The sequence below is a fragment of the Lynx canadensis genome, chromosome C2 (assembly GCF_007474595.2).
Source record: "Lynx canadensis isolate LIC74 chromosome C2, mLynCan4.pri.v2, whole genome shotgun sequence".
NCBI lineage: Eukaryota > Metazoa > Chordata > Mammalia > Carnivora > Felidae > Lynx > Lynx canadensis.
The window spans coordinates 62,190,752-62,212,817 of record NC_044311.2 but is presented as its reverse complement, the minus strand read 5'-3'; the positions used below and the strand labels follow the sequence as shown (position 1 = coordinate 62,212,817).

The 22,066-nt window shown below is 37.2% G+C and overlaps 1 protein-coding gene across 5 annotated transcripts in view; it reads left to right on the top strand.

The window, feature by feature from the left end:
- The window catches only part of MECOM (MDS1 and EVI1 complex locus), a 560,629-nt gene extending 550,761 nt beyond the window's left edge, over nucleotides 1–9,868 (top strand). For all 5 annotated transcript variants that reach the window (XM_030329665.1, XM_030329663.1, XM_030329661.1 and 2 more), the window contains 3 exons: nucleotides 3,386–3,622; nucleotides 4,458–4,641; nucleotides 8,288–9,868. In XM_030329665.1, the coding sequence (XP_030185525.1) occupies nucleotides 3,386–3,622; nucleotides 4,458–4,641; nucleotides 8,288–8,422 (556 nt within the window). In that variant the 3' untranslated portion in view covers nucleotides 8,423–9,868. The remainder of the gene's footprint in view (nucleotides 1–3,385; nucleotides 3,623–4,457; nucleotides 4,642–8,287) is intronic.
- The last annotated feature ends 12,198 nt before the right edge of the window (nucleotides 9,869–22,066 follow it).

The following is a 22,066-nucleotide window of genomic DNA, read 5'->3' as shown; positions in this document are numbered from 1 at the left end:
ATGGCTGGCATTTATTTAGTGCAGGTTAAATACTAAATGCTCTTTTAATCATTTTACATGTATGAATTTAATTATCATGATAACCCAATGAGGTAGCAACCATTACTATGGAATTTTATCAGTGAAGGAATGAAGATATTGAAGGTTAGATAACTTGCCAGAGGCCACATAAGTAATTAATAACTGGGACTCAGCCTGGGCTCTCTGGTTCCAGAGCCCATGCTTTTACCACTATTCTGCCCTGCTTCTCTTGATAACTAATTAGAATATTTTACCAAAACTTGCCAAGCAGAAGGGAAGGCCACCACAGGGATTCAGTTGATTCAGTAGTGGTTACTATTATATATCATATGTATATTACAGATAATATGTGAGTATATCTATCAGTGTGTATATATGTATGTGTATCTATCAGTATGTGTAATATATATATCTGTATATACATTTGTGTGTGTGTATACATGTGTACATATCTATATATAAAACACCCATTGAAAATAATGTAAATAGCTTTTACATAGAAATAAGGTGAGACTTCTTGATAAGATTCTCTCACTACCTCTATGCTCTCAGGTGAATGAATATCCATTTAATTTCAGTATGTTTGTTTCACTGGGTGTGATCATCCTTGTTTTCAGTGACCTGGTGCCCTGGCTACCTCTTGTTATCATCAATGTCAAGCGTGTATGGCTTAATTCAAAAAGAAAAATTTTAATGCTGCTGATAATGATAATTAACATTTATCTAGTGTTTCCATTTTATGTGATGTTAATGAAACATTATTTTACCAAAACCCCAGGATTTAATTTTTCTTTTCTGTAAGTTATAATTAAGTATCTGATATTGAGAGCTAGATTTTTCTGAACATAACTATCCAGTAGCCTATTAGATTAGGATGTTACATAGTCAATTTTAATGTCACATGGAATTAGTTAATGAAGTTCTATTACTTTTCATCCAACAAGTATTATTGTTTGTGTCCTCTATTTTTTGATGCTGTGAAGAGTCAAATAATTATTTTAGGTAGTTTTTACATTAAGGTAAGCTTCAAACAAACATCATTTCCCAAGATAACAAAATTATATGACCAATTCTGTTCTTCAACTTGTATAAAGCATGTGTATGGAAAAAGGAGAGAAGATCTGCTATTACATGACCCTTCCCAGCTTCTAAGAAGTCTGATAAGAGCTATGACTGTGCAGTTGGACATATCTTTCCCTCTGCTTGCCCATTTGTGTGTGTGTGTGTGTGTAAAAGAGAGAGAGTATGAGAGAGGGAGGAGGGAAGGAGGGAGAGGAGGCAGATGATCAGAAATACAAAGTAGTAAGAACAAGTAGGTAAGAGAGTTACCAAATTACATTTTGATAATGAAATATACACGATACAAAAAGAAATGTTGAACAGAAACCACCATTTGGGTTCTGAGATGCCTTTTCAGACTTTCTAGCCCTTACTTGGAAATTTGTGAGCCTGCATAGAGCTGCAACATCTGGTTTCAACATGTCCAAACAGCACAGAAGTAAGAAGATTGAGTCATTTAACCCCCCTCCACTCCTATCGGGGCTACTTTTGATGAATCATTTATCCCCCATAAATTGCCACATTTGAAAGCATAATTAACAAATAGTTTTTTTTAATCATGTTGGCTTTGTTACTTTTGGTTTTCATCCATGCATTCTTTGGTTCTTTTACTTTTTCTTTCATTTTTAAAAAATAACAGTTTCAATCCATTCAAGCAAGCAAGTTGGCAGTATGTCTGGAAACTAATAATTTATGTCTGTGCAAAACATGTTTTCATCATTCTTTGATAAAAGAGGTTAAGAGATTGGCTGTATAAAAAGGTTAGCAATGGTAATATGACTGTTTTTAAGATTTTTACTATGTATATCTGTCACACCCAACATTGTTTTGTTTATTTATTTACCCTGGAAAATCTAAATATTAAATTATACTCCTTTTTGTTACATGGGAATGTGATGGATACATTGCTGATACCTAATCTCCCATGATCTGAAAAATCGTTCCATTAAGTGTGAAAATCATACATTTCTGTAGCAATAACTTAAATTTCAACAAACTTTCTGAATTTGGGGAAGTGTTTTAACTTCCCTGGTCATATATCTTTAAAAAGAGGAGGTTAGGAAGAGATATTCTGTAGTTCAAAGCATTTGTAATCAATTTGAAACCAAGTTAAGTTTGACTTTTATTTATATATATATATTTTTAATGTTTATTTATTTTTGAAAGAAAGAGACAGAGCGTGAGTGGTGGAGGGGCAGAGAGAGGGGGAGACACGGAATCTGAAGCAGGCTCCAGGCTCTGAGCTGTCAGCACAGAGCCCAACGCAGGGCTCGAACTCACAAACCCTGAGATCATGACCTGAGCCAAAGTCCGTTGCTTAACTGACTCAGTCCAGGCACCCCTAATTTTGACTTGTAAATATTACAGTGAAACTTAAATTCAATTTTTACATTCTTCATGTTTATTTTAAAGCCTGAGAAGTTTGTCTTCGTTTTATAAATGCTCTCAAATGTATTCAACTGGGACTTCTATGTAATTAAACTCTTTTTTATAATTAAACTTTTGAATCACATAATACAGTCCTTGCAACCAGAAACTAAAGTATTACAAATGACTTTTAAAAGATAATATTATTCTTTCGTATCATATTAGACATGCATACTAAGTAAGCTTCAAAAGATATTTGCATAATTACATTTTTAGATAATTTCCTACCCCAAAGTTCTTCTGGGAAACAAGGAACTTTTTACATTCAGACCTTCAAGGATAATTTGAAAACAGTACAAATAAGTGAGCTCTCAATCATTTCCAAGTTTGAGCAGGATGTCTAAGTGGCATGTACCACAAATATCACCTAGAAATAACAAATACCGGTTGGTTCCTGGCAGCTATCTTAGCATTTTCTTTGAACCCTTAGATTCATTTTAGGCATGTATGTTGAAGCATTGGTCATTATTTTGCAGGGATCTGAATTTTCCAGAAACCTATTATTTTAATTGGTGGGCACTTCTATGGTAATTAGATGACATTTTGTAGAACAAACATTGGTATGCTTTTTATATTATATATAACAATATCATTTATCAGGAACACTCTGATAAGGAATAAGAATCTGAGATTGTTTTTCCAGCTCTGCCACAAGCTCCTTTATCCTCTGAATAATCACCCAATTATTTTTTTCTTCATTTTCTCATTTGCAAATTACATTATTTTCCCATGGTTGCCATAAAGCATAAACAATAAAAATTTCTTGTGGAAGTGTTGGAAATCTAAACAGTTAGGAAGACATGATAAGAAAGCTAGCTGCGCATTTAAAAAGGAAACCAATAATTGGACCTGTTGCTTTTTTTTATGCTTTTGAAAGAATGAACGGCAGTCATTTTAAGGATGAGAAAGCTTTGGTGACCAGTCAAAATTCAGATTTACTGGATGATGAAGAAGTAGAAGACGAGGTGTTGTTAGATGAGGAGGACGAAGACAATGATATTACTGGAAAAACAGGAAAAGAACCCGTGACAAGCAATTTACATGAAGGAAATCCTGAGGATGAGTATGAAGAAGCCAGTGCCCTGGAGATGAGTTGCAAAACGTCTCCAGTGAGGTGAGTTAGTAAATAAGCAAGAGCAGATGCATATATGGCAGCAATTCCTTCCGCTTTGTTTTTCCATGAGGACAACATTTCAGGTGCTAGCAGTTTATGAGTAATGAATCATAAGAGCAAAGCTGAGTTAACAAGGCATGTTTGTTGTGTTCATTTTGATTAGATGAAAATAAGGTGGCCATCAACATAATCCACAAGACTGCAAATACATTGCTGTTTGGGAAACTCTAACCTGAGATAGATGTATAAATGAAAATTAAACGAGTACCCAGTCATTTATTTAGACCCTACCTGTAAAACACCAAGTAAAATAGAGATATCAACATTATCTAATTCATTCAAAAGTCCGGTGTGTTATAAGTCAACTAATATTGAGATAAATTTCACCTAATTTGATATATATGTGTTCTATACAGGTAGGTTTTTAAATGGAAAAAAAAAATTAACCGAATAGTTAAATTTTTAGGAATATTATATTTTCGTCTGGGTAGTGGGAGCTGACTAAATATTATCACAACTGGCTTTATTTTAAGTGGAAATTATAAGCCTATAAATTGTGTCTCCACTGCACTGCTGATTTCACATCATTGACTTTAACTCTTTACCTCTTATACACACGTGCTTTAGTTATGAAAAATCTTGAAACAAGTATGTTTTTAAGGTACAATATTTGTAAACACTTTGAAGAACCTGATAACGGATGCATGCTTCTTTATACTGCAAATATAATATGAAGTTTGACAGCTGTATAGATTCAGATGAAAAGTGATTTTGTTGGATAACAAACGGAAACAGAAAAAAAAACCCTCTGTGCTTTCCCATTGGTTCATTTTAGGTATAAAGAGGAAGAATATAAAACTGGACTTTCTGCTCTAGATCATATAAGGCACTTCACAGATAGCCTCAAAATGAGGAAAATGGAAGATAATCAATATACTGAAGCTGAGCTGTCTTCTTTTAGTGCTTCCCATGTGCCGGAGGAACTTAAACAGCCGTTACACAGAAAGTCCAAGTCACAGGTACATATTTTCCTGCAGTACAGCATCATGGTGACATTGTGCCTTTGATGCCAAAAGGCAGCTAGTTTCTCTCTTTGCAATATTCTAGAATCTGAACAGGTTCAGAGGCTTTACTCAAAATGTTCACATCTTGCCTCAATGACCAAATCCAAAATGGTTAACCAATTAACGTGGCTGCACTCTACACGGAGACTTCGGTGGCAAATCTTATCCTATGGTGATTTTTCTTTTACTTGGCTGTTCCCTTACTTCTGTATAGATAGTTCATAATGTTTGCACCTGTTTATATATTACCTCAGAATTGTTTTCTAATTGGCTTGAATCTGTAGTTTTTGTCAACCTAATTATATTTTCAGACTTCTGGAAAGTGAATCCTGCCTTCAATTTTTTTTTGGTCCATTACTATGTGTAGTTAATTAACAAGTTATCTAATTATAGCATTTAAGAGTAGACTAAGGATCAGAGATTAAATGAGTTGCCAAAAGTCTGCAGCAACTTACTGGCAGATTTGGAAATAAAGCCTATTAATTTTTATTGAGTGAATCAGGACTGTGGTAACTAAAATAAATCCATTTAAGGATGCATAAATACCAATTAAAATAGCCTTCATTATTTAATCACAAAATAAAGGAAGTCAGTATTTTCTGCTTGACATCCACACTCAACCAGGTTGTTCATTTCATTTAGGTCAATTAAAAAGGAAAGAAAGAAGAAAGAAAGAAAGAAAGAAAGAAAGAAAGAAAGAAAGAAAGAAAGAAAAGAAAAGAAAAGAAATTTCCTGTTCCTACCACATTTGTTGGTTATTTTGGCCTAACTGATCTCGAGCCCATTTTGGAGGTATCAAAACCTGACGTGTCAAACCATGTGCCCCTATTGGCTTGTACATTTGGAAATGATTTCCTATTTAGCTGGTCTTTCCTAAGACCAGCTGATTTGGGCTGGTCTTAGCAGCAAATGTGGTCATATCTCAACTAAGGTTGGGAAAAGCACTGTGCTTGTGGGATGATATAAATTTTTAAATATTAGTCAATTCGGCAAAAATCTAAGATACCATGTTCTTTTTGAGTTGGAAATGAAAACACCTCACCTCAGCACTGGAGTTGCTGGCTATGTGAACTTGAGAACATCACTTCATGACTGCAGGTACCACTTCCTCATTGGAAAGTGGGTGAATCGAGGAGGTATCTAAGATCTCTTCCTGCTCTATGATTAAGTGGAGATAAAAAAAATATTTTTTAATTTATAACATTAGAAGTAAACCAGCCATAGTAGACATCTAATTTTTACCTACAGATAACCATTAGAGGTAGCTAGCATTTTTTTTAAACACTTGATATCCCATTCTTCCTTCCTAATTGATCAGAGAGATACTGGGGGATCCAGGCTTTCTTTTCTGTTTTTAAATTTCTTTTAATTATTCCATCTAAAATACGTATAATTGTAAGACACAATACCTAAAAATTCCTGAAATAGTCAGAAATGGTTGAAAACAGAAGGGTCAGAGAATCTAGAGATAAAAGAGGTGATATATTTTGGTACCAGCATTTTGACATAAAGTCCCTGCCCAACTGGACTAAGACTTACCATCACAAGAAATACTAGTGTTTTGCAATCCTAACTCATATTTTTTGTATTACTTGATCATGTCATATATATCAGTTTAAAAAGGGTCAGTCCCTTTTGCATACTAACATTATTTCATGAAACTTTTTATTCATTCATTCAGTTGTTATTAACTAGCAGGTATGTGCAGGGCACTGATCTTTGTGCATGAAAATGTTTATTTCCTTTGATTACCAAAAGGCAGTATTTATTCTATATTCTATATAAAAGACAGTATTCTATATTTATTATTTTCCAGAATCTGAATAGAGATAGATGACTTACTCAAAACATTCATGTATTTACTCTGTGATTTTGATAGTGATTGAATCCAAGAGAGTTGACCAATACGACAGTGGCTGCATTCTGCATAGAATCCTCTTTGAAAAACCCTATCCTAAAGATTAATTTCATAATAATAGGTACTATTTATTTCAGGCACTCTATGTTCTGTAGTGCTTGTAATTCCTTCGCAGCCCCTGGAGGCAAGTTTTTATTATTATTATCCCCATTTGATATGAAGAAAGTGACCTTGAAAGGCTAAGCAACTTGCCCAAGGTCGTACAGCTATTTGAAGAGAGGCAGGTTAGAAGCCAGAAGTCCAAAATTTTCTGTATGTTCCCTTTCATTTTTCCAAATATTAGAATGGGTTTTGTTAAAACCATTTCAGAGTATTCTCTATGTTGATCTCTAAAAGTGGGTATATTATAAAAATGAAGTTCAATGCTCACTTCACTCATATTTTAAACACTTCTAAGGACAAGGACTATATATTCTTTATCATTGATTCCCTAGGACCTAGCACAGTGCCTGGCACAGAATAGATGCTTAGGAAATATTCCTTATATATCTGTTGAGATTTTGTAGAGGTCTAGAAGGCAAATTGCATACATAGAAGTCAAATGTGTACATTTAGAGCGATGACCCAGCAAATGAGAATCAGCCTATGAGGGCAGATTTTCTAACTGATTGCCATGATTACGGAAGAAACCACAGACTGGCCACATGTCTCAGCATGACTCTCAGAGGTGAAATTCTGCTTAACAACAGAGGCATTTTGTCTTTGTTTACAGACAGTGGAATGTCTTTGGCAGGACATTAATGATTCCACTTCAGCAGCATTTTGACAAGTGAGTTTAGCAATGGATGAGACCAACAATAGCAAATCAACAGTGAAAAGTTCACTCACAAGTCAAGACCAAACATTTCATTTGAATATTTTACTTGGCAGCAAATGGGGGATTCTCTGAACAGTTATTTAGAACTGACATGATAATGAGGAAGAAAGAGCACTTCTTCACAGAACACCGCCATGCACCTTATGCTCGGTAGACACTGGAGTACCAGTTGGTTAGAATGTTGTTGGGTCTTGTGTTTTGTTTTAGGTTGTGGTAGGGCTGGCTTGATCCACCTTAGCTTTCAAGGTCTTTGGGTGTCGGCTTTGAATATATCAAACACGGAGGGAAAACAGACAAAGGACTGGATTAAAAGTTGGGCAGAAATCCATTGTAGTTATGCCTCCTTCAGTTGAGTGACTGGTCCAGTTGAGTGACTTGGGGCGAGTCATGTCATCTCAGTGCTCTCAGTTATAAAATGCAGGAGTTGGTAGGACCGTGTCTTCTACTAGACCCCAGTGCTGTCAAGGCAGGTCTGTGCCCTGCTCATATTTGTGGTTTTGGTCATAGACACACAATAATATTTTTGGTGCGTTGAACATGGGCATGAAGAGTGGATGGATGACCGTATCTATGGTTGGGCGGGGGGATGACTCATGTTTCTCAGTGGAGGCGTTGTTGACATTTTAGGCAGGATAATTCACTTTTTTTGTCCTGGAGAGCAGATACTTTTGTGGCCCCTGGGCACTGAAGGCCAGCAGTAACACCACATCATTACAGGAACAAAACGCCCCACACTTTTCCAAACATACCATGAGGGGTGCTCCTACTCCGGGTCCCTTCTTCTGCTAACACTCACCAGCAATATTCTTCAAACTGAAAGTGATGTTTTCCAATGCCACTTACCAAGTCTCTCTTCTTCACCCCAGGCATATGCTATGATGTTGTCATTGTCCGACAAGGAGTCCCTCCATTCTACATCCCACAGTTCTTCCAACGTGTGGCACAGTATGGCAAGGGCTGCTGCGGAATCCAGTGCCATCCAGTCCATAAGCCACGTATGACATTACCAAGGTCGACCAGAGTGGGACCAAGTCCAACAGTAGCATGGCTCTTTCATCTAGGACTATTTAAAAGACTGCTGAGCAGAATGCCTTAGAAACCTGAAGGGTCACTCATTTAAAGTCTGGTGACCTTAAACTGAATGCTTAAAAAAAGAAAGAAAGAAAAAGAAAGGAAAAGAAAGAAAGAAAAAAAAAGAAACTATTTATTCTCGATATTTTGTTTTGCACAGCAAAGGCAGCTGCTGACTTCTGGAAGGTCAATGCGACTTAACGTGATTCAGTGAGAATGAGCAACTTGCTGGGCAGAAGGCGTCTTCGTCTGCCCTGCCCTGGGCTGTGGGTGGGTGTGAGGGCTGTGGGGATGGCGGCATTGGCACGAATGAACACTCCATAGAAACTGAATTCTTTTTTGTACAAGATCACCTGACACATGATTGGGAACAGTTGCTTTCAATGACAGATTTAATTTTTTTCTTTGTTAAAGTTTTATGTAATTTAACCCTTTGAAGACAGAAGTAGTTGGATAAAATGCACACTTGATAATTATAGAAACTGATAACAGGGAGTACTTGTTCCCCATTAACGTTTGCCTTCTTAAGTACATTGTTTAAAACTAGGGAAAAAGGGTATGTGTATATTGTAAACTATGGATGTTCAGCGCTCATAAAGGTTCAGTCAGTGAAGTAACCTGTTCATCACCAGTACCGCTGTACCACTACACTAATAAAATGTTTGCCAAATCCTTGTAATAACATCTTAATTTTAGACAATCATGTCACTGTTTTTTAATGTTTAATTTTGTGTGTGTTGCGTGTACCATGTATTTATTTGTTGGCAAACTATTGTTTGTTGATTACAACAGCACTGTTCCAGTCAGCCACTACTTTCTGACGTCTGAGGCACACCCCTTTCTGAATTTCAAGGACCAAGGTGACTCTACCTGTGTGTGGGAGTGCCAAATGGTGTTTGGCTTTTCTTAACATTCCTTTTTTGACGTTGTTTTGTTTTCCTTCTTAATGAGCTAAATACGAATAGATGCAACTTAGTTTTTGTAATACTGAAATCGATTCAATTGTATAAATGATTATAATTTCTTTCATGAAAGCATGATTCTTCTAATTAAAAACTGTACCCCATATTTTATGCTGGTCGTCTGCAAGCTTGTGCGATGTTATGTTCATGTTAATCCTATTTGTAAAATGAAGTGTTCCAGACCTTATGTTAAAAGAGAGAAGTAAATAACAGACTGTATTCAGTTATTTTGCCCTTTATTGAAGAACCAGATTTGTTTTTTTTTGTTTGTTTGTTTGTTTGTAATCTCATTTTGAAATAATCGGCAAGTTGAGGTACTTTCTTCAAATGCTTTGTACAATATAAACTGTTATGCCTTTCAGTGCATTACTATGGGAGGAGCAACTAAAAAATAAAGACTTACAAAAATGGTTATTTTTCCCACTGTGTGATATTTTCCCTCCTTGTGCAATTGTAGTTTCTCTAGGGATCGAATGATTTAAAGATATCTGGGGACTTGATGCCCTGGGAGATACATGGAGTGTAGAGCATGTGTGTATTGTTTCGAGATGATGTAGGAATAGACCTTGACCCACCACGAATTGGGATATCACTGACTCATTCTTCCGAACTTTCTCTTTGTGGAGCAAAGTCAGGGCTCATGTGCGACACCACACGGTCCTGGTTTTACTACATGTCCACAGCACCCATTTTATTTTTATTTTTTTAAAATTTTTTAAGTTTATTTTTATTTGAGACACACACACACACACACACACAGTGGGGGAGGGGCAGAGAGAGAATGGGAGACACAGAATCCGAAGCAGGCTTCAGGCTCTGAGCTGTCAGCACAGAGCCCGTTGAGGGGCTCCAACTCACGGACTGTGAGATCATGACCTGAGCCGAAGTCAGACACTTAACTGACTGAGCCATTCAGGCTCAAAATTAAAATTTTGTTTTTAATTACACAAACACTGTTAACTAATTCACAAGATGGAAAAAAAAAACCTTTTAACTTTTCCATGTTTCTTTTAAGTCTTTGCATGCAAAATATCATTTTTTATAGTTATAGTAAGAGTGTAGGCATAATGTTCTTTGTTTACTGTGGCAAAAAAAAAAGTCAATACGTATTGTTACAAGTTCAAAATAATAAACAGTTGCCCCATAGTCCATCAAGTTCGATATACTATAATTTCTTCAACCATTTCAATTTTGTTGAAAATTTAGGTTTCCTGCATTTCACTAATGTAAGCAATGGTATTTTAATTTCCATGCACAAAATGGTTTTTGTGTGTTCATATGTGTACATATATGGTTGGGATGTGAAGAGTGGTATATCCATATGATAAATTCTCCAGTGGGGGAAGCAATTATGAATTGGTCTTGCTCCTTAAATCTAATGCCAATTGTTTTAAAATATGGAAATTTCATTTTTGGCTCACTGCAGAGGTTTTAACAAGGCTTGAAGAATAAGTATGACACATGGAAATAGATACAGACTAATTTCTTCATTCATTTACGCATTCTTAGCCACAATGCCATATACAAAGAGAATCACATTCTTTTCTAAATGTCAGTAGCATAGGAATTAGATATATAGGGTATAAATGTTAATTTTTTAAATATAAAGTATGTATACAAAAAAGCATTCAGGAAATCTGCTTAAGCTATAAATCTGGTCTGTAAAAAAAGGAAAAGAAGGATCTAGTACTTGGGACATAAGAAAAGCACAGATCTGGAACATGCTGTGCATTTTCCTTTGTTCTAAAGAATATACCTATAAATTCTGAACCAATTTGAATATTCTCAACGCTACTAAATTTTTGTTAGGCTTCGAGCATGACATTTCAGTTGTTTGCTAATACGTAGTGGCTCCAAATTCCAAAAAGGCTTTCAAGCCTTACATTTCTGCTGTTGTCTCCATTTGTTTCGCCAGCAGTCCTGCACCACGTGCCCCTGTGGGGGCTGGTGAGATATGGTGGAGACAATATTGGATTTGGAAACTGAAGGCCTGGGTTTGAGGTCGGGGTCCACTGCTTCACTGGCTTTGAGGTCTCGGGCAAGTCACATACCTCTCGAAACCTCATCTATGAAACCCGGGTAATAACACTTGCTTCTGCTGCTGCCACATTGGGTTTCTGTGACTGTCAAAAATCAAAATACAGTTTTGGAAATCTTTGCTAAAACTTTGACACCTGCAAGGCATTTATAAATTTCATGGTAGGAATTAAGGAAACACAATATATGCATGTGTCTATGTATATATGTGTATACACATATGAATCTACAGACACACATACACAAACATTATACTAAGAGAAAAGTTTTAGAATGTAACGGAAATCTACTCTAGACTTTACAGAAGTAGACATGGACATTTTCTACAAAAAAAATATTAATAGATAGTTCCTGAACAAATACGTATCTTTGAAAAATAAAGCTTAGCCCTTTGAAGATACGAGCTATTCAGTACAATTGTTGAGAGCTCTCAAAAAATTTAAGGACAGTTAAGAAAGCACATTTAAACAGTAGGCACATTGAAGGCTGCCTGGGTGGCTCAGTCGGTTAAGTGTACTGACTCTTGATTTCAGCTCAGGTCATGACCCCACGGTTTGGGAGTTCAAGCCCCACGTCGGACTCTGTGCTGTGTGGACCCGGCTTGGGATTCTGTCTCCCTCTATCTCTGTCCCTCCCTGCTCACGCACTCTGTCTCTCAAAGATAAATAAATAAATAAATAAAAAGAATAGGCACATTCATGGTTTTTTTATTTTCAGATAATGACCATCAACCACTTTCATTTCTGTACAGAATAAATGAGTTATCCATTTTTAACTGCCTGTTATGTCAATGTCCCGCTGAAAATATGCACATCCGTTACCTCAGTCATCCCAGAAGGCCTGAAGCAGGCAGCCTTACTCCTGTTTCACAGATGAGGAAACTGGATCTCAGAGAGTTCGAGGACCTCGCTCAAAGTTAATAGGCTGGGAACTGGCTGGCTGAGATTCCAGGGGTGTCTGGCTCCTTATCCCACTCTTAGCTAAGAGTCTCAGACCTCCTGATTGAAGCACAGCTAACAAAAATCCAAAAAGGAATGTTCCAAATCAAAGAAATGTGCCCACAGAGAGTAAAGCTGTCAGAGATGCAAATGTGCCCGGGAGACATTTAGGCGTCTGAGTCTTGGCTGTAAAGAGTTTGGAAGGTGAGTGCCAAGCACTAGGTTCCAAGCTTTTTCTATTCAGGTTATCTCAAGTCAAACCAGCAATACCAGTGCTTTTTTGAATGATCCTAAATGATTCCTTAGCAAGAGAAGAGCCTGAGTAATCTTGTTTGCAAATTCGTAGCAGGTGGCTTGAGTTTCCTCCTTACCCTTTTTGGAAAAAAAAAATGATTTACCCCAAACCTACATTTTGAAATTATTAACATGGAATGAATTAAGCCCTTTCTAAAATCGTTAGCAGACTCATCATGAGAGAAAGCAAATGTAGAAGCAAGTGCAGTTAAGAAGTTTGGAGAGCCAGCCAGCTCTTCCCCAAGAGATTTAGGCTAGGATTTAATTGTCTGTTATATTTCGCACAACCCATTTCTGAATAGAAGAGACTGTCCTTGGGGCAGCATGTATTTAGAAAAAGGAGGTATGATGGTTACTATAAAAAAATTCCAGAAAACAACAAAGACTCATGAAAGGGCGGAGCAATTTGAACTCTTGTGCACTGCTGGTGGGAATGTACATTGGTGCAGGCACTATGGAAACCAACATGGAGGTTCCTCAAACAATTAAAAATAGAACTGCCATATGATCCAGCAATCCCACTTCTGGAGAGATACCCAAAAGGAATTCAAAGCAGGGTCTCAAAGAGATATTTGTACACTCATGTTCAGAGCAGCATTGTTCACAGTAGCTGAAGACTGGAAGCAACCCACGTATCTATCGATGGATAAATAAACAAAATGTGGCATATACAGATAATGGAACATTGTTCAGTCTTAAAAAAGAAAGAAATTCTGACATATGCTATCATATGGATAAACCTTGAGGATATTATGCTAGGTAAATAAGCTAGTCGCAAAAAGACAAATACTGCATGATTCCACTCATATAAAGTACCTAAAATAGTCAAACTCATAGAGATAGAAAGTAGAATGGTGATTGCCAGAGGCTGGTGCCAGGAAAGAATGGGGAATTGTTGTTTAATCGATACAGAGTTTCAGAGAAGTGGATGTGGAAGAGCTCGTGACAGTTACAGGGAAAGCTGGGGAATCAGGTTTAGGAAATAATCCAGAACCAATGGGTACGCAATAGCAAGAACCCTGGGCCACCTCTTAGGCTGTCATCGTCAAGATGCATCAACTATGTTCAGTCTTTCTTGTCACTCTGGGTCCAGATTAAAATTCCAGGGATAGAGCTTGAAATTGGCCCTACTTATAACCCTACATGATCCAGAGCATCATTAAATGCATCTAAAGGTATGGGACACAAAAAGCCAGTTCCCATAAAGCTAAATTGAGAAGCTCCTCACAAATAAGTGGGAATAAAAAGATGGATGTAAAAAAATATATTCATACTACTTAATGATAGGGAAACTAACTACATGTAAGGAACAATAATTTCAGGGAAGGACGTAGGATTTGGTGATTTTAAGAGTTACCAGAGGGATAACCTGACAGCGCATGCAAAATTAGGACTGTTCCAGAAGCCAAAGGACCTACAATCCTCTCAGGAATAATTCTTCCAGAAAATTCTTAAAGTAAGGATTTTTGTTACTGTGTTTTTCTGTTTTGTTTTATCCAATCATGGTTCCTACTGACAGTTCTACCAAGATTGGCAATAAAATTGTAGTCAAGCAGCCATGTGTTAACCGTAATTAGAGACTGATTCATAAAAGGATTTGCTCATTTCTATGGGATGCATGCAGTAATCATGGTCAGTAAGAAACGAAAGTGTTTGAATTAAAAGCACAGTAAATCAATGTCTAGAAAGAAAAGCAGAAACCACTCTAAAATTTTAATGCAAACGGTTGCATATAAAAACATTGGAAGCTCTGGAAGAGCAAAACGAAAGGGTGGAATGTAAACCAGAGACCCGGAAGTGGCCTGCCCCTCCCCCTCCCCCCCACAGCGTCATGAAAGCATGGCTGCTGTTCCTGCTGCTGCATCTCCTAATGTGCCTGCCTCCACTGCTGTTGCTGACACCTCTGAATGTCTATACCCCCAGCTGCTACTACTCGAGGAGTCACCCTTCTTGCTGCCTTCCCACCTCCCACCAGTGGTTTCCATCACACCTCACTGGAAGCCAGCTGGGGAATGAGGTTTTCCCACATCCAGGCCCCAGTAATATCAGTGGGAATGGTGCTAAATACCAACAGACCATATCTGACCTAGGACTGGCTAAACCCAACGCATGCTCTAGATTCCTGGAGAAATCCTCTGACAGCTTCCCACTGGGTTTTGAATAGACACAACACATCAACGTGGCCTCCAAGCCCCCCCATGACCTAGTTTTTGGCTACCTCTCTAGTCTGGCCCCACTGACCTATCTCAAAGGTGCTGAATGACTTTCAGTCACCAAGTTCAACTTCACTTTTAAGGACTTCACACAGGGCACTCTGTGAACTTAGAACATGCCCTCTTGTCTCTCAATCTAGAGCCAGCCCCCCACATTCTTAGTTGGTTAAACTAACTTACTCTTCAGATTTTAAGTTATCTACTACTTCTGAAAAACCTCTCTCGATACATTCTACTCTCCTCCACCTATTAATGTAAATGAACAGTCCTGTTGTAGTCTCTCATCAAGGAATGTGTTACATATTTGGTGTACCTATTATAGTTTGTAACTGTATATATATGCATGAATAATTTTTTTTCAACGTTTATTTATTTTTGGGACAGAGAGAGACAGAGCATGAACGGGGGAGGGGCAGAGAGAGAGGGAGACACAGAATCGGAAACAGGCTCCAGGCTCCGAGCCATCAGCCCAGAGCCTGACGCGGGGCTCGAACTCACGGACCGCGAGATCGTGACCTGGCTGAAGTCGGACGCTTAACCGACTGCGCCACCCAGGCGCCCCAATGCATGAATAATTTAAGATGGTTGTTCCTAAAATCTTAAGATCCATGAATGTACTATGTCTACTTTGATCAATGTTATATTCCCAGTGATTAATACAGAGTATGGCGCTCTGTGACTACTCTATACATTTTTATCAAATTAATGAATAAATAAATAAGTTTCCTGAAAGGATGTACATCAAACCAATGTCAGTGGCTACCTCTAAGACAAGTGGAAAAAGTAACTTTTTATAATATACGCTTTTGTTTTAATGCTTTTAACAGGAAAGAATTACTTTTATGTTTAAAAAAACACACATTTTGGAATTGAGACTCTCAATTCTAAGAATTCATCCTAAGAAACTAGTTAGCACTGCACACTAATATTTGTATACATGGATATTCATTAAAACATTAATAATCAAAAATTATTATCAGCATAGAAGGCAAATGAAAGAAACTTACTGAACTAAACTGTGCTGTGTCTGCATGCCCACAGTTAAGTACATGGACAGATAGTCCTAAGATCTTAAATGAACAATCAGGTTACAGTTGGCTGAAGCTATATCCTGCAATATTTTACTACTTAGTAGAATCATGCATGAATTTTTATTTGTCTTTTACTTTGCTTATTTCCATTTTTGCATTATCTAAAAATAAACATGTGTTTCTTTTTAAACAAGAAAAACATTATTATAAAAACAAGCAAAAAATTTCTTCCAAATTAAGTAAATAGTGCCAAGAGAAGAAAAAAGAGGTCTTCTCTAAGAGAGTGACACAGGTGCTTTCATACCAACTGAGTGTTGGTTGACGCCAACCTGCTCCCTCTCAAATGACAACAGAGAGATCTATAAAGAGCGATGATGGTTTTATCCGAGATCCAAGGTCACATAGCTGATCCGAAGTCCAAACCCACTGCTTTCTGGAACACTGCAGTGGGAACCATGTCTCGGTAAGGAATAGGTTATGAGCACAGTGGGTAAAATCTTCGTGTCCAACAAGGGAGCTTGGGTCAAGGATTTCTACAATGGGTTCAAGGGTTAGATTATTTCCAAATATGCCCAAATTGACACCATGCTGTAGATGTTGGACTCTATTTGAACTTGTTTTTTACGTATCATTAATAAAAAGAAACTATGTCTGTAAGGCAATAAAGTTATTGTGCATGTTAAAAATTAGAGTTACAGTACCCATTCCGTATATATTGATTTATATTTATTTCAATTCTTTATAAAAAATGTTTTTAATGTTTATTTATTTTTGAGAGAGAGAGAGACAGAGTACGAGTGGGAGAGGGGCAGAGAGAGAGAGAGTGGGATACACAGAATCTGAAGCAGGATCCAGGCTTTGAGCTGTCAGCACAGAACCCAATGCGAGACTCGAACTCACGAACTGTCAGATGATGACCCGAGCCGAAGTTGGATGCTTATCCAACGGAGCCATCCAGGCACCTCTATTTATTTCATTTCAATTTCAGTCTCTAACTACTCATCAGAAATGGGCTCTTTTAACTAGCTGAATGGTGTCGAGCTCATATATGTAAGAAAGAAGTGGTCAAAGGCATCTTGTGTCAAAACCCTGCTCCAATTTGACATCACAGAAGGCAAAATTGACTTTTAATGCTTTCTCTACATTATTGCTCTGTAGGATAAAATGTTGGCTTCTTCCAATCATCTCTTTTAGGCAAAAGCATCTTTAAATCAGGATAAATATACTGGGAGAACAAAGAATCAGAGATTTCCCCAAAGAAGCAAAGTTAACAAGGCCAGCAGGAGGCCAGCTGGTGTCCTGACCTTGTCAAAAAATATCTCCTCACCGCCACCATTGAAATCATCTCCCTCTGTAACAGTCACATTCTTTTCACTTAAGATAATAATGGATTTTTTTCTAGGAGGAAGGTCATATTAAGTGACTTCAGTCTGTATTATTGTGAATTAGTTAATTGATCCTTTTGTCTGTGGTAGCAAGGAGAGGAGATATTTTCTGAAGAGATGAGAGTTGGTGAAAACAGAATGTAAGGGGACAGACTGGAGTCCCTCTCTGAATGGCAAGGCTGGGACATCTGAAGCAGGGAGGGTAGCAGCAATCTGAGGGCTCTGTTTACCTGGGAGAAGAGCAAGAGGAGAGTCCAGCCTTTTTTTGTTTGGTTTTTCTTTGCTGTGTTTTTGTCAAGGACCAAGTCTTTCATCAAAATTCACTTGCTGAAAACAAAAGTGTGGACTAAGGTCTTCCATTTGACAGACTGGAAAGAAAAAATAACAGAAGAATACATTGGAAACCTCAATGAAGAATTTTGGATAAATAAATTCATCGTGATAGCAGAAATCTTCAATTAGCTCTATGGCCTTGGAAACCTCTTTTGAACAACAATAAGGATAAAGACTTGCATTGTTTAGCTCTGAATTTCAACATGTTCTTTTCAGAGAAGTATGCAGCACCCCCCCCCCATAGCATTACTAATTTAGAGCCCACTGTTATTTAAGTGGTGACATTTTCCTTATTGTTCTTTTATGTACTTAAAATCAATACTTTTCCTCTTCATATTCTTCTGAAAAGTCCAATACATTCTGGAGAATCAACTGAAAAGTGGCTTCCAGCTCCTTTCAATTTTTTTCCTAAAATGCCATCCAAAGATATAAAAATTAAAGAATAATTGGAGAAAGTGGGATCTTTTTCATTCATGTTTTAGTGTTCAGAAAATATTCAGGACTATCTCCTAGGCTTAATTGGCTACCACAGTTCTTGCAAAGGCAACAGCAATATGGATAACATTCAAAGGTAGAGTCAAAGAGATCTGACGTCTTAGCATTTTTGCCACAAACTAGCTGTGTGATCTCGTGGAAGAACAGTGATTCCCGAATTTTAACCGTTTATATATCACTCCTTTTTCTTGTATCTGTATACCATCAGTATTGTTTACTTAGCATTTTTGTCATCTTGACTTATTTATTTACACGTGGATCATTTGATTTTAAAAGAACATATCCATAGAAAGCCACTTTCCACAAATATCACTTTGTCATAAAAATAAGCACAATGAAAAACTACAATATTATTAGGCTCTAGCAAGACCCTTGGGTTTGACATATTACTTCCTGGGCATATTGAAAAGCACACATTCCTGTTAGAGATGCCCATGTGACCAGTTCTATCTAATGGATTGTGAGGGAGGTACACGTGGCACTTCTAGGCCAAATAATTTAATGACAGTACGCAGCGCTCTCTAGTTTCTTCCTCTGATGTGGCAAAGAAGAAAGCTATAGGTTCTACATGTTGCTGACATAAGATAGTAGAGCCTCAGCCCGGGTTCCTGAGAAATGGTGTCACAGACCTGATTCCATTCCAAACACTATTATATCCATTAAGGTCTAAACTTTGATTAGGAAATATACTTTTCATTAGTCCAGACACGTCGATGTCTTTTTTGCCCACAGCAAAGCTTAACCTATTTTGATTAATACAACACTGTGGCCTCTGCCTAGGACCATGGTCTCTCTGTCTAATTGCTCTTTATTCAAAAAGGGGGATATTTGGAAATATGATAGATGTTAGAAAAATATTAGCTCTAATTTGAGACTTTCTTCTTGAGTATAATGAAAAATTTAAGAATAATTAAAATGAGAACGATTTTCTTTCATGCACTTCAAATCTGTCTGTATGCCTTGAAATACACTGGGCAAAATATGCAAACTCATTGATCCTTGGATCCTTTATCAAGAAAATAATAGAAAAATAATTGACTGTTGATTAGAGAAATACATGAAAAGATGGCAGTTAGCACACAATAAAAATTTTTGGTGGGTTTTGTTTTAAAGTTACATGACATTAAAAAATAAATAATCCAGTGAAGAAATGGGCAAAAGAACACGAATAGACACTTTTCCAAAGAAGACATCCAGATGGCTAACAGACACATGAAAAGATGCTCAACATCACTCATCATCAGGGAAATGCAAATCAAAACCACAATGAGATACCGCCTCATACCAGTCAGAATGGCTAACATTAACAACTCAGGAAACAACAGATGTTGGCAAGGATGCGGAGAAAGGGGAACCCTTTTGCACTGCTAGTGGGAATGCAAACTGAGGCAGCCACTCTGGAAAACGGTATGGAGGTTCATCAAAAAATTAAAAATAGAACTATCCTGTGAGCCAACAATTACACTACTATGTATTTATCCAAAGGATACAAAAATGCTAATTCAAAGGGGCACATGCACTCCAATGTTTATAGCGGTACTATCAACAATAGCCAAAGTATGGGAACAGTCCAAATGTCCATCACTGAAGAATGGATAAAGAAGATATGGTATATATATATACAATGAAATATTACTCAGTGGTCAAAAAGAGTGAAATTTTGCCATTTGTAATAACATGGATGGAACTACAGTGTGTTATGCTAAGTGAAGTAAGTCAGAGAAAGATAAATATCATATGATTTCACTTATAGTGGAATTTAAGAAACCAAACAAATGAACATAGGGGAAGAGAAGTAAAAATAATATAAAAACAGAGAGGGAGACAAGCCGTAAGAGACCCTTAAAAACAGAGAACAAACTGAGGGTTGCTGGAGGGGTATTGGGTGGGGGATGGGCTAAATGGGTGATGGGCATTAAGAAGGGCACTTGTTGAATGAGCATTGGGTGTTATATGTAGGTGACGAATCACTAAATTCTATTCCTGAAACCATTTTTACACTATATGTTAACTAACTAGGATTTAAATTTAAAACAATAAAATAAATTAATTAAAAAAATAAATTAAAAATAAATAAAGTTACATGACATTATACAATGTAGCATATGTACATTTTGAATAGCAAATATTTATTTTGAATGCTTCTAGGCTCTAAGGGACATAGGAAACAAAACATATCTTGTCTGGGACAAGCCTCTCTAGCTGGGGACATTCATATGGAGACATGAATATTGGAAAGAAGCCCTCCATGAATGGTCTAGGTGAACTGTGTAGTAGTTAAAAGGATCAGTGTATAAAAATCTTCAGGCACGCTGATATGAGCAACAAAAGAACGAAATTAGGAAAACCAGATAAACCAGAGAACAAGTTGTAGAAGAGGTAAAGAAGTGTCTTGGTTGGATTATGTTTTAGAGGGAGAGTTAAGGCTTAGTGATGGTTTTGCCTATACAGTATTCGAATACTACCTAAAATAATAATTATCATTTATTGAATCCTTAGTATGTATTTAGCACTGAGGATAATGCTTTTATTTATTTATTTTTAATTTTTTTTATTGTTTGTTTATTTTTGAGAGAGGGAGAGAGAGCGGGGCGGGGGGGAGCAAAGAGAGAGAGGGAGACACAGAATCTGAAGCAGGCTCTAGGTTCTGAGCTGTCAGCACAGATCCTGACGTGGGGCTCAAACTCACGTGCTGTGAGATCATGACCTGAGCCAAAGTTGGATGCTTAACCAACTGAGCCACCCAGACAGCCCAATGCTTTTATTTCTTTTAATCATCACAGTGATCCTGCAATGTGAGATAGACATTATTATAATTCCCACTTTATCATCTTGGAAACTGAAGCTAAAGAGGTTAAGAAACTTACCCCAGATTACACATTAGATTCGTAAAAGAGCTGGGAACCCACCCAGGTGTATCTGACCCCAAAGGCTGTGAACTCTATCACTCTTCCATTCTGATGACAAGGGATGCTGTTTTACTTTTCCAATAATTACATTTTTCTATATCAACTGTATCCTGTTCTTTGTGTTTTGAATACTTGGAATTTAATCATGAAGACAGCCTAAGATATCCATGTGCTTAGGATTTTGCCTGTGTAAACAGAATACTTTGCGGAGGAATGCAGGGGTTGAGGGTTGCATGAACAGCCCAGCTATGCAGAGTAGGATGGATGCCACTTAACTTTGAACAATTACTCACATATGTCTTGAGCATGAAAACTATTTGTTGGTTTCCTACAATTATCCATGGAACGGTGGAAGGTTCTGGGTCATTTCATGGTAGGTGGTTGCTTTCCAAACAAAGTCATTTCTGTATGTACATGGGTTTGTGTGAGTATGAGGGGGTGGAGAGGGAATGAGGGGCAAGTGAAAAAATAGATGGATTAGAAATTGGCTAGTTGCATGTGGCACTGTCGAAGTTGGCTTTAAAGACAATTGCAGTGAATGTGTTGTAGCAAGAGGAAGCATAACGCAAAATGCGCATGGTGTGAGCCAGACATATCTGGTTAAGGATTACAGCTCTGTTGTTAGCTGATGCATGACCATGGGAGGGGAGTAAAGAACAGCTATCACTTAACAGGGGAGACTACTGCAAACATTTGACGCATTTGAACAGTGTGGTGCACAATCCATGTTCAAGAAATAGTAATAATGAATGGGCAGTATTGAGGTTCACTACAATCTCTCCTGTTTTCTTTTCTTTTTATGTTTCAATAAGTTATTTCATTCATCTTTTTGCGTAGAATATAGCTTCTCATGGTAAAAATTCAAAAGTTATAGAAGAGATACAATAAAAAATAATCCTGTATCCCAGCAACTTGGTTCTCCTACACAAACAAATCCTGTTGTAAGGTTCTTAGATATCTTTTCAGAAGACAAGCAT